Source organism: Camarhynchus parvulus, chromosome 1A (genome assembly GCF_901933205.1).
Source record: "Camarhynchus parvulus chromosome 1A, STF_HiC, whole genome shotgun sequence".
Classification (NCBI taxonomy): domain Eukaryota; kingdom Metazoa; phylum Chordata; class Aves; order Passeriformes; family Thraupidae; genus Camarhynchus; species Camarhynchus parvulus.
Window position 1 is genome coordinate 22161806 of NC_044586.1, and position 13355 is coordinate 22175160.

Consider the following 13355-nt stretch of genomic DNA (forward strand, 5'->3'; position numbering starts at 1 on the left):
CTGGATGAGGGTGCCTGGTTAGAAGGTCCTGCTGGATCTTTTCTCCATGGTGGGCACAGGACAATGCCTGCAGGAATCTAGCACCTGTCGAGCAGTCTCTTGTGCTCCGCTCTTTCCTTTGGAGCAGCTATGTCCTCACAAGACAGCTAATCCCCCTCTCAGCCTGCTTCCCTCCAGTTCCAGTGGTGCCCAGCAGAGCTGTCTGTGGCAGATCTGGGGGCACACCCTGTGTGGGGCACTCCCTTGCCTCCTGTGGGTGCGAGCAGTGTCCCACGGCACCCCCAGTGTGGATGTGGGTCAGGAGCTGCTTATGGCTTCAGGTCGGCAGAGACTAGAGGGTGCTGAGCGGACAGAAAGCACTTCTCCACTTTTAAGAGGCTTTCCCAGCCAATGGGGACGAGGTGGCTGCCTGCCACAGCCCGAATCCCCTGGTAATCCCGCTGCCCAGGGGCTCCCTGTGTTTTCCCCAGCAGAGCAGAGCAGGGCAGGCTGGCAGGGATGGATTCAGTCGGAGGGACCGAGACAGGAAAAAGTGGGGTGAGGGGTGGGGTGTTGGGTGCTGGGGAGGGAGGCAGTGGAGGAGGAGACCATGTGCCCGTGCTTCAGTAAGGGACCAAATAGGTAAAGCAGCTGCTTTTGAAGCTTCCTCAGTGGCCAGCCACGATGGAGAAGTGGTGGTGGGGTTTTGCAGGGCGTGTGCCCAGCAGAGAAGTGAGACAAGGTGGAGCAGCCAAGGAGTCGCTGCCAGCCATGGCTCAAAGTGCCAGATCCTGCCCACCCCGGGCAGCTCAACAACCCCCCTCAAAACCAGCCTCGCCCGGGGCTGGCTCACAGGAGGAGGGCTGGCAGGCACTGGGACCAGCCAGTCTCTGGCTGCTCATGGGGGAACACTTGTACTTCCAGGGAGGGGGCTGGGGCTCAGCCCAGGTGGGCTTTTGGGGAGGAAAAGGCCTGGGCTGTAAAGCCCTGGAGCCCCTCAGCAGCAGGGGGGCGGCGGTGGCCTGGCCCCACTCCCAGCCGGGGTTTAATGTCTATTAATAAGGCTAATCAGCTAAGCCCTGCCATCGCTCACGCTGCCGCTCCCGTGAGGGCTCCCCCAGCACACACCAGGTATTCCCAGATTGGTGAGGCCCCCACAGGCCCCAGGGGAATATTTTTCCCTGCAGTAAGCAGCCCTGGGGTGCCCAGGGCACAGTTCCAGCAGTGGGCGAGGAGAAGGGAGCCACAGGTCCTTGCTGCCCTCCGGCAACAGGACAGACAGGGGCACTCAGGGGGCAGCCAGCAATGGGCAGTGCAGTCCTCCTGGTCCCCTCCACATCCACCCCAGACCCCTGGGCTGGTGGCATCTGGACTCATGGCACTGCAGTGTCCAACACCACAGCCGTGGGCAGCCACCGTGGCCCCAGTGCTGGTGGGGGAGTGTCTGTCCTCCTCCCCCTGCATCCTGTGACTGAGGTGATGTCCCAGCCACTGAAATGGACATAGAAGATGCATTCTCCATTTTATTTTAAAAAACCCATCTATTTTCCACAGGACAGTACATGAAGGAACAGGGCAGTGTTGCTGGACACTGTCACCTGCCCCTGCCTTGCCCCAGCACTGCCCAGCAAGGTAAGGGGCTGCACCTGGGGTGGGAAGAGGCAGGTGCTGCTACCAATGGACACAGTTGTCAAAGAGGCCAAGACCAGACCCTGTCAGCTGGACCACTGGATCACTGGAAGCCTTCTCGTAGCCTTCTCTTTTGGGCTTCGTTCTTCTGGTGGCAAAGGAATTGTTTGGTGACAATCCTTCTCTGCCCACAGCAGGAGTAGCAAAGCTTCACTTTCAACATCCCAACAGCACTGCCCTGGCTGCAGATGGCCTTAGCCAGCCCTACCTCCAGCTCCAGCACCATGCCCTCTCCCAGGCCACCAGTAACAGCAGACTGCTCCCTCTCACTCAAGTACAGTAACAGCCCAAGGGGAGGGAAGCAGGGATCCATCCAGAAAGGGCAGCAGAGATCTGCTCCTGGCTAAAGCACACCAGGCACCCAGGTGAGATGGGTCCCATTGTCCCAGAGGTATGGGAGGGGAAAAGAGAGTTCACTCCTGGACTGGTAGCACTAAGTTGCTGCCCAGCTGGAGGTCACAGCATTGTCACTTCTCCTCCTCCTCCTCTGCTGGAATCCTGCGCTGCCCACAGCCCTGTTTCACCGGATGATGGGTGCCGAGCGGTCGTTGGTGACTGTGGGGCGCAGCTTGACTGTGGCAAAGGGGTTGGTACCTCTGGAATGGGAAAGGAAACAGGCAACCATCAGAAAGCCTGCAAATGCCATGCAGGGGTGTCTGTGACCAAACAAAGGCCCCTTAGTCCTGTTGCAGTCACCTCCATGCCAAGGAGGAGAGCGTGGTAAAGCTAATTCCTGAGTATGTTTCCTCCACCCTTAACACGCCCTGCTGCACATTCCCATGTGGTTCCCCTTGGGATCTCCTGAGGGCTCCTCACCCTCCTTCTTCCAAAGGATGAGGAAGGGACACTGGCACTGGACACTGGCTGTCCCTCATGACAGCACTCTACACTCATAGAGTGTACACCGACCCTCCAAGCAAGGAGTGAGGGAGCGGAAAAAGGCCTCAGCCCCACACCAGAAACGTGGAGACACCAACCCAGCTGCAGGGGGAAGAAAACCAGGGATTTATGGCAAGTCTCATTCCCACAGACCTGACTCATCAGAACTCAAAGCCACGACCTTTCATGCCTCAGCCCTTTCCAAGCAGGCAGAGATGCACAGTCGTGTAGCTCCACACTCAGGCTGTGAGCTGCTATTGTGACCCTTCCAGGGTAGATGGGAAGGAGCATGTGGGTCTGGACACGTGCTCAGGGTGCTCAGCTCCTACCTCGTTTTATCTGAGTCAGGACAGGACCTTCCCAGTCAGCAGAGGCCAGAATGGACCACCTCTGCCTCCTGTCCTGGAAGGTAGGCTGTGCATTGCTTTTCCCCATGACACTTCCTTGTTCCTCCCACATTTGATAATCCAAAAGATTAAATAATAATAGCATTGTAATAATACTCCCCTCTGTCAGATTATTCCAGAGTGGAGTTCCACATCTTACTCACCGTGGGAAGAGTTCAGGGGGCTGGTCAAATACTCCTGATTTCTGCAGTGAAAAGAAAAGCAGCAGTGAGAAATCTGGGGTAGGGAATGTGAAGAGAAGAGTGGGGCAGGAGACACTGCACACATGGAGGAAGATTTCACAAAACACTTAGGTGAGTTAGGAGCCAAGTCCTCTTAGCAGGGCTCTGACTCCTTATTCAGTCAAGCTTTGCAAAAGTCCACAAATTCCCCACTGTAGATAACACCCTGAATTTTGTTGTGGGGGGTTGTCCCTACACCACAGGTTCCTTACTCCCCTAGGACATCTTCCTTTGTTTTGGGGAAGAAGGGAGATGACTCAGAACCCCAAAATGTCATATCTGAAGAGCACAGCAAACAGTGACAGTCTGAGCTACATTTCACCCTCCAGCACAGCCAGAGATGCCCCCTCACGTTGCCCACACACCCTGGCAAAAAGTCTGTTGTCCATGTCCTCACATGCTTCCTGCTTCCATGGGGAACTCCAGAGCTGTACCTACCTAGCCTACCCTACACCATATATTACTTAAAAGTGGACAAACCTGGTGGACAAAGTTGGACCTAGGCCCTGTGGCCCTTATTCTTGGTCAGTAGGTAGTGAAGGATCAGTGACAACTGACCTGCTAAAGTATTCTGGTGGCAGACAAGAAAGCCACACGTGGCTATCTGGCATCCAGTTGGGAAGTCACACCCATTTGTTTGTGGCTCAGCTAGGGGATGTCTTGGACATACATTTAAAGCACAGCTGAGTCTTTCCAAATTATTCTTTCCCTCCTTTACAGTGAGGTTCCACGCTCTGCCATGCTGTTCCAAATGCCGCACACAATTAATGACTCAATCCCAGGTCTATCCCTACACCCTAGCCCTGGGGCAGGATGAAAACCCAGTGACCCAGAGGGACAGAAAGGCTGCAGAGGATGTTCCCCTGTGTTGCACAGCCTGAGGCTACGTGAAACCACAGAGCAGGACATAAAGGGGAAAAAAGAGTAATTAAATGTTGCAGTTTTCAGTTCTTTGAGACATTCAATTACTTGCAACCTTGTGCTAGCCTGGAACCAGTTACCATGGAAAAGGTTTTCCAGCCCTCTGTGAGACTGAGTAAGTAATGCCTCATGGCAGCACTGTTCTTTCCTCCCCCAGGTCCTCACCTTTAACTTGGGTTTCCCAGTCAATTCCCTACTGCTGGAAGCAATGGTAAGTGGAGGACTTCCGTCTCAGTATGCCATCCACAAACCATGAGTTGGACACAACTTGTTCTAAGGCTCCTAAATACAGCTGTGCTGTGCCCTCAGCCTTTGCTCACATCTTTTCCCTACCCCAGCTGTGAGTTTAAGCCAAACCTCATCTGAATTTAAAAGAGGAACCCTATGAAACTCCTCTCCATTCTCTGAAGGGAGAAGAAGGATGGCATCTCTGTTAGCTGGTCACCCACTCCCAGACCAGCCTGGTCACTCCATGGTCCTACTATTAGCAGAAAGAAGTGCTGCCCTGGAGCCACCAGAAATCAGGCTGGGAGGTCATGGAGAAAAGGACTGAACTGAAGGGTCCCTGGTGAGCAAAAAGAGAGAGAGATGAGAAGGGCAGGGGCAGAAAAGCAGTCCCTTGGGGGAGCAAAGCCAGGTACTGAGGACCTGCACACAACAGGAAGAGTGGCAGGGGTCATCAGGCAGGGTGGCATGCGAACAGACTGGGTGAGAAGATTCAGGAAAGCAGCAGGTCCCTTCACCAACATCAGAAAGGTGATTTTCAGGCTCTACTGGCCAAAGCAGAGCAAGTGTCCCTTGGAGGATGAAAGTCAGATGGGGCTCCCTTCACACACACACGCTACAGTGTCGCTGCTGCTGCACTCACCTTGGAGCCAGAAGTGACTGGGGTGGCCACCCCGCTCTGGTGGCTGCTGGCACCCACTGAGAGGGGAGGTGGGGTGGGCACGCTGGGCTGGGCAGCAGCAGGCCAGTAACTGCTGGAGGACGGAGTGCTGGGACGGTCCAGGATGTCATCCATGCTGTGACTGCTTCGCAGCGGGAAGGACCTGGGCAAGAGCAGAGGACAGTGAGGTGGGAGCCCAAGAGCAAGGATCAGGGAGCAACACAGGTGCTAGCACAACATGGGATGTCTCTGGAGGAAATGCACGTGTCTTGGACTGGCCCAGTTGCAAGAACCTTGGAGATGACACTGCACAGGTTATGGGAGCTGCCGAGGGAAGCCTGCGAGGTCCCAGGGCACAATGAGGCTTTGGCAGGTCCTCCAGCATGGGAGCCCTGCAGCTGTCCATGGGGCATGCTCTGAACAATTACCCCACTGGATTTGTGGTGTACCAGGAGCTCTGCCTGGCCAGTTGCCATCCTGTTACCTGGTGTCTGGCTCCTCCATCTCCCTGGTATTCTCCAAAGGCTTGACATAAGCTTCAGGGAACCAGCCACACCTACAGCACAGGAACAGAGCCAAATGAGGTCCAGGCAATTATGGTTCGTGGTTCTTCAGATCCATTTGCCAAACACTTTTGATCTGCACCCATCTCACACATCAATCAAGCCACATTGCCACTACCATGTGTGACAGGACTCCTGAACTTCTGTCACCCACAGATGGGGCACAGGGCTTATCGTGGGACAGACCTTGAGCTTGGAGCAGGACTTGCTTATCTCAGGAGCTGTGCAAAACCTGTGCTCCTGGGAGTAGTGCTGGTGAAATCCAGCAAGAGACACTCCAACCAACCACAATCACAAGGAAGCTGTGGAAAACTCATCCAGGGATTTTACAGCAGCTCCACTCCAGAAACAGCTGCCCAATGAAAGGCACTTCTTTTGTTCGTCTCACATCTGTGAGCATTCCTGCAGACCACATCCTCTGTGGAACGGGGCAGGCTTTACACACAGATGTTGGCTGGCAGAGCCACAGGGAGTAATTCAGTAAGTGCAGGGTGCAGCAGCTTAGCAAGCTAAGAGCTGATATCTTAAGAGAGCTGATACTACTGTAGAGCTGGCAATCACTAAGCTTGCTAAGGGGGTACCCTGCAGCGAGGGCCACGAGCTAGCTGAGATTTCGGGCACTCTGTCTCCCTGAAGGACTGGGCTCCCAGGCCATCTTGCACTGCTCGATAATAAGGCCAGAATAGAAGCTTTATTATACAGCAGTTTCCATGCCCTGCCTGTGCTGGAGGCTGTGGCAGCAGTTGCAGTGTGAGCTAAGAAACGCCAGGCCTCTCAAGTGACTCCAGCAGTTCATGGCCCTGAGCTGGATCCCATGACAGGAGTCACTCAGCCATGCAAGCCAGGAGGGGGTCACTGCATCCTTGGCTCTTCCACCCAAAGCCCCTGGAGGTTCCCCGGGCAGCCCATCCACGCCAGCCCTGCCACAATGCATCTCCTTGGCACGGAGAGCCCCCATCCCTGAAGACACAGCGCTGTCCCACTGCAATGGTGGGTGGGACGTGGTGCCCAGGCCACACCAGGAGGCGAGGGGGTGGTAATTTTGGGGTTAACCCTTCCAGCTCCAGACTCAACAAGCCTGCATCTGTCCACTTCACAGCAGCAGCGTCACGTACGTGGATGAGCCCTCCAGCTTGCCGTAGAGCCAGCCATTCTGTGCCTCTGGCCTCAGCACCGTGATGACATCCCCGGGCTCGAACCGCAGCAGGGTCCGGTTGGCCCCTGTCGTGTGGGGCACGATGGCCTGGACCCTCGTGGTGCCACCACTCCTCTTCCTGCCCTCGCTGTCACCGCTGGCCTCGCCAAAGGAGCCCGAACGGGACGTGCGGCCCGCTGGCAGCAAACCTGCGGGGAGGCACCCAGGGGTCTGGCTGGAGGCTGGCATCCTCCTGCAAGACCCTGCTCCTCAAAGGGACCACTGCTTTCCCAGTCAAGTAATTACTCTAGGGGAGGAGCAGATGGCCTTTCACAGCATGGGAAAAGCAGGGTAAGCATCCTGCAGGAGACAATCCACTCAAGCCAAACCCATTTGTTTTGCACTGTGTCTTCTCTGGCCAAATGCCTAGAGCATAAGCACTGCATGCTCTGGCTGATGTCCTCCCTGCCTGACAGTCCTCTTCCTGACCTGCTAGAGCTACTGATTGCTTGGGTAATTTCTCTCTCTCCCTGTCCTTTTTTTACTTCTTTTAAAAACTTTAAGCTGAAATTTCTCAGGAAGGAAAAGCAGGTGTGTCATGGGTTAAGTGGCTGGGTTTCATAGGGCAAGCTAATATTTAATCTGGTAGTATGAGAGAAGGTGCTTTACTAAAATGGGAGTTCTAGCAAGAACCAGTTCTTGCAGTTCAAGGAGCCTTGAAAATTGTACATTCATAGGTTCCCCACCTCACACAGTCTGGCCTTGCCCTGGATGGACTCTGCCCTGAAGGCTGAGCTCACTTTCTACTTCAGCATTGCCCTCTACAGCTCCCATAGGCGCTGTCCTCTCACCATGCCCAGGAACATGGCTGAGGTCTGGTGCTCTGGTAGAGTGGTGGTCCCTTCCCAAACCCAACCCTCTCCCCAGAGAGGTCCAACCCCTGTGTGTCCCCACAGCACTGCTCCCAGCAGTGGGTCATACTGGCTGCTGACGGTGTCCTCCGCAGGGGCCGCCTGGGAGACTCTGGCTGAGGAGACATTCTCATTTCTGGAGAGTCTGGAGAGAAGATGCTGGATCTACTCCCAGTCACAGAAGAAGCAAAGTCCCCAAGGGGTCTCTGGGGCTGTTGGAAAAAAAGGGGTTGAACACACGTCCACGAAGGCTGCGTTAGGCAGGAGATGCTCTGAGAGATATGCGGTCCCTCTTGGAAAGCCAAACTCAGCACATTCCTCCACTGCAGCCCACACACAGGCTCCTCTTCCTCTTGGCCAGGAAAGGCCACTGGAGCTGGACAAGGCACCATGGCTGGCCAAGGATGGACCTTGCCCTGCAGCCTCACCACCAAAGAACCATTTAATATTTTGGGTTAGAAGGGACCTTTAAAGGCCATCTAGTCCAACCACCTGCAATGAGCAAGGATGTCTTCAATCAGATCAGATTGCTCACAGCTCAGTTCAGCCTGACCTTGAATGCTTCCAGAGATGGGGCATCCACCACCTCTCTGGGCAACCTGTTCCAATATCTCCCCAAACAAGGTTAAGCTGTCTGTGGCTCCTCACCATCTCGAGGTGGGTGGGTGTGAGCCGTCCTGGTGGGTAGCCCTGGCCGTGGGAGGCTGAGAGCAGCCCCTGGGAGTGGCTGTTTGAGGGGTTACGGCTGGCTTCCAGCTGCTCCTTCCACCGTGGGGCCTTGCTCTGGATCATGCCCCGAGCCTGGGCAGAAACAGATAAGAGGGAGTGATGGGCAGGGCAGACCAGCTACAGAAGAAGCCTAGGGTTTATACATGCATTAGAGACCAGGTCCTCCCAAAATTAGGCTTGTGGGAACGGCCAAACAGCTCCCTGTAGGCAGGAATTTCCAGGATGGCACCCTCCAGCAGAGATCTCCTGGTCCCAAAGACCCTGCTAATAACACCTACAGCACCCTTCCCTCCTCCATCACTCACACACCCAACTAACCCCATGCCAGCACCACCCTCAGCCCCAGACATGTTCTCCCAGCCTAGTACAGCCAGCCTGAACCTCACAGCAAGAAACAAAACCGTTTCCTGCCCAGTCCATGCACAGGTGCATCCTTCACCTGAGGGATGGCTCAGCCCTGGCTCCCTCCTGCCTGCATGCTCCCCCTCCAGCCCTGCTGTGTGCTCCCCCAGCTCTGCTCCCAGCCTGGCAGGGCTGTACCCTGCTGTAGAACTGGAGGAGAGTGTTGTAGAGCAGCTGGTGCTTTTCAGCCAGGAAGCGGTAGCGGCGTTTCTCCTCCAGCTCCGCCTCCCTCTGGCTCTCGGAGACGAACGCCTGCATCTCCGAGCGCAGCCGCATCACGTTCTCCTGTGTCACAGGGAAAGAAGGGAGGAAGGGATCAGTGAAAATCCAGCAGAGTGGACTCAGGGGAAGGGTTGGAAGGGGTCATCATGTCTATCAGCTTTCCAGCCCTCTTGCAGTGCTAGAGCAGCAGAGAGGAGCTAGAGCAGGGTGCCAGGGATTAAGTCCTTGCTTCCTGAGGCTTCCTAAACGAGGAAAGGGCTTGGCAGGACTGAGTACCACAGGACAGTGGCACCCTGTAGAACAGGAGTTTCCTGCTTTCCAGATAAGCCTGCTGCCTTTTGAACATCGGGGCAACCCCTTGGCTAAGGCTGCTAAGAAATCAGCCCTGGTTCCCGAGAAATCCTCCAGTTCTTATTACCAACTCCCCCTCTGCAATCACTGCTCACCTTCATCTCCCGGGCATTTTTGTCACGAGCCCTCTCCATTCTCCACAGCTCTGCCATGCACTTATCCAGGTTGGTGGCTCTTCGCTGGTACTCCAGCTCATACTGTTTCTGGCTCTCCTGCCAGGGAGAAAACAGGCTCAGTGAGGAGCCAGAGACCCAGCCACACTGAGAGGCAGCAAGGGTCCTGCTCTGATGGGTGGTTGGGCTTCTGAGTCCACCTGCAATCAGGCTTCACCTGGACCTCTTACAAAATGCCTTCCTTTTAGTTTTAAATGGCCCAAGAGTGCTGATGAACCTCCAGATCTCAGGAGCAAGGACTGGCACCCAGCTGCCCAGGCCTGAGTCCCAAGGCCTCTGTCTCCCTCTGTGACAGCACCCACCAGCACAGCCAGCTGGGCCATGGCAGCACAGGAGCCACAGACAAGCAGAGCCTGGGATTTGGGCAAGCTGGGAACTCTGCTTCTGGAATGCTGAGTCTCTCAGCCCCCCTGAAGCATTTGGCAAGTCCCACTGCACAAAGAACAGCCACCTGCCCTCTTTTGCCTCTCCATCATCAGCTGAACAAGGAGAGTTTGTTCCATGGTGGGAGAAGGTAAGACCCCCTATCTCCTGCTGAGAAGAATCACGGAAACACCTCAAGTGTTCAAACAAAACCCTTGGGTGAAGGGGAGAGATAAACAAGGAGAGCTGAGGAGGAAAGGGAGTTCACACTTACACTGATAAACTGCACATCCATTTTGCTGTTCTTCTCCATGTGCTGCAGCAGGTCCACGTGGAAGGTCTGAGCCTGAAAGAGGGGAAGGAGCCATCACGCTTATCCCTTCACATATGGGATGTTGCATGCACTGTGATAAGGTGCACTGAAATATTCAAGGGGTGGCTCATAAAACTTGCAGAGCAAGTGACTTGCGGGCAGGCTCTGGGCATGCCAGCCCTGTGACCCTCCTCTGCCACGTGCAGCAGGGAGGGAGGCAGGCACCTGCCTGCAGGCATGTGTGAGGGCAGCTGATGGGGTCAATGTGGTACATGCTGATAAGCTGTATTGAAGGAAAGCACTTTATTCTCCACCTCCACCAGCCCTTGGGAAAACCACTCACCACAACTTCCAAATCAGAGCTCAGTAGTCTCTGCGTGTCAGACATCTGCATCAGAATTTCACCTTGGGGGAAAAAGACAGGAGAAGGTGAAAAAGTCCTGTGGCCATTTTCTCATGTGCCTAAGGAGGCAGACCAGCAGCGTGCAGCTCAGGTTGATGAGCTTTCACATGGCTGTAAAAGTCCAAGAGATATCACCAAGCACTGCTCTCTGCCCCCTGGTAGCCTTCCCTCCCAGGCACTGCCAATGCAGGGTTACCCCAGCCCACGTGATGCCTGGGCCAGTGCTCTGCTGCAGCCCCAGGTGCCAGAGGCAGCCTCGCCTCTGCCATGGGCTCTGGGTGCTGGGTTTCTGCTCTGCCACAGCCCCTACAGGCCCCATTTCCAACCCCAAAGGCTCCCCAGCTGCACTGCACGTTTCTGGTGTCCTGTGGAAGGCAGCTCCAGCACCTGCTCCAATGCTGAGCATGGTCCCACTTCACTGGTGCTGGCCTTATGAAACCAGGAAAGGCAGAGACTGATGACAGGGAGCAGAGGAGCCAGTTGGGAGGTGCAGATGACAAGAAGAGTCTGCAGAAGGGGCACACCTGCTGGAAGCTTTTTGCTAAAACATTTAGCAGTGGAGCAGTTCCCTGACCACGTTTTCAGGCTGCAGAGTTATTTGCACTGCTGAATGTGAGTCCCTCAGCCCCAAGCTGCCATTCCAGCCAGCTGCAAGCTCAGGAGGACAAAACCCCATCAGCTGTTGTCAGTGCATGCTCCCTGGCTATTCCCTCACACCCTCAAGGAGGAGAAAAATGCTTCCTCTGTGATGAAAATTTCATCTCTGTGGGCAGGATGCCTCAACAGAGATTGGTTTCTGTGATAGGTCCATCCCTGGAGGTCCATCACAGGAGCTGAGCTCACTCACTGATCTCAGAGATACAGGGAAGACCTCTGGGACCGTGAGAAATATTCAGGGACAGGCAATAAATTTGACTGTCACCACCTGGACAGGGCCTGGTACAGAGAGACACCATTTAGAGGAGCTGTCTTTCTTGCCCCAGTACCTGGAAGTGGGCCGACTAAGGGAGAAGGTCAAAAAAAGGTGACTGTGGCTCACCACAGAAGAGAAGATGATGTGCAGGAGAGCCTTACCCAGCATGTGTGAGGTGGAACTCTGCAGTGCTTGCTCCCCAATCTTCTCAATTGCCTTAAAATACACTTCAGCTGCTTTGGATAGTGCTGTGGGGAGAGGAGAGGGGTGGTAAGGGTCCAGCCTGGCTTCCCACCACCACCAGCTCCAGCAAGCAGCACACAGAACTGCCACCTCCTGATACTTTAGCTGTATGCCCCCATCTCTCCCCATCAGGAGTGGGTCCTGGAGCTGAAGAGTGCTAAGAGCAGCTCAGGACATGTCAGAGGTGGCAGAGCAGCTACCTTGTCCAGGGTGAGGGGGTGGGGGTGCCCAGGCTGGATGCAGCACTGTGGTCTGGAGCCCTGGCCGTGTGGAGCCCACTCACCATGGAAGGCACGCAGGTAGTTGTTGCCCAGGTACACCAGGTTCTCCAGCGCAGGGTTGAACTGCTCCAGGATACTCTGTGGCCAGGCAGAAGCATGTTAAAGCCATTCTTCCTCATGCCCAGAGAGCTCAGCAGGACAAGGCTCCTGGGCTGTGGTTTGGCTGGCTGAGAGCCCCCTCTGGAGCACTGGAACCAGACCAGGCACAGCCCAGCACAGCCAGTTCCCTGCACTGGGGCTGGCCAGCAACTTCAGCTGCCCTGAGCCTTCCCAAGCCAGCCAGGAGAGGGGCTGCAAGGCAGCCCACTGCACAGCCAAGTGGTTCCTAAATGAAGATGGCTTTCTCCCAAGGGCCCACACCCACTGCAGGCAGGGGAGTAACTGCAAGGGGATCTGAGCAGCCTTTTCCCTCACCCCACAGCCAGCCAGAGGCCACTGCTTATCATCCAGGCATGATCACAACCCTTTCCTGGCCAGGATGTGCTGCACTGCCAGACTCAGCAGCTTAGTAAGAGAAGGGATGGACAACCAGCTTCTCTGCTTTTATTTGCATTTATCTAAGGTGTCCATTGACTACAGAGAAGATCAGAGACTGGAATAAGCAATTCCCCAGTTCTGTCAGCCCTCCTCTCCTGGTTCAGCACTGGTGTGTGTAGGGAAGAATTTGTGAGATCAGAGACTCTTTCAAGGGAGGGGCAAAACGGCCCAACACTCTTCCTGCCAGCAACCAAGGTGTGCCACCCTCCATGCTCCATGTCCAAACCACCCTGCCTGCCCAGTTCCTTCCTGAATCTGTCCTTAGGAACCACACCACCCTCTCCTCCGGCTCCCAAACAGGGATGCCTCAACAGGGACTGGTTGGGGCAAACTCGTCCCAAACTCAGCCCAGAGCCCACAGGAGCTGCTGCAGTTCAGCCTGTGAATGGATTCAGCCCTCAGCTGTCCACCCAAGGGAGCCTTTGGCAGAAAACACTCATCTCCCACCCACTCATCCCCCATACACAGTCAGGAGCTGCCTTTGATGCCAACACTCACCTTATAGATGGAGATGGTGGATCTGTAGGACAGATCCATCTCTGGAGCCTATTCACTCTCCCACAGAGAAGCAAGGAGCAAAGGAGACTACAAGGTGCTATTCTGGCCTGAAGGGCTCTGCTTCTGCACAGCCAGCTGGATGGAAAGAGCCTGTCACCAGTAAGGAAGGACAGCAGGAAGACAGAGATGTGGTACAAAGGGAGCACTGATGGAGTTTAATAATTCACCAGCCGAGAGGCTGGAACTTGATCTCTGGAAGTAACCAGACTCTGAGGGGGAGAGGAATCCTGCGACAGCCAGCAAGGACATGTGACCACCTCTCTGCATTATTGATTG

At 55.2% G+C, this 13355-nt stretch overlaps 1 protein-coding gene across 1 annotated transcript; it reads right to left on the reverse strand.

The window, feature by feature from the left end:
- Positions 1–2188: 2188 nt before the first annotated feature.
- BAIAP2L2 (BAR/IMD domain containing adaptor protein 2 like 2) lies at positions 2189–13061 on the reverse strand. Its single transcript, XM_030960511.1, has 14 exons — positions 13020–13061; positions 11987–12062; positions 11622–11708; positions 10488–10549; positions 10106–10177; positions 9391–9507; positions 8861–9007; positions 8240–8392; positions 7662–7803; positions 6661–6889; positions 5467–5538; positions 4965–5145; positions 3098–3138; positions 2189–2264 (listed from the first exon to the last, which is right to left on the reverse strand). Exons 1-14 carry the CDS (start codon positions 13056–13058, stop codon positions 2189–2191), a joined length of 1494 nt encoding a protein of 497 aa, XP_030816371.1. The 5' UTR covers positions 13059–13061.
- Positions 13062–13355: the final 294 nt, after the last annotated feature.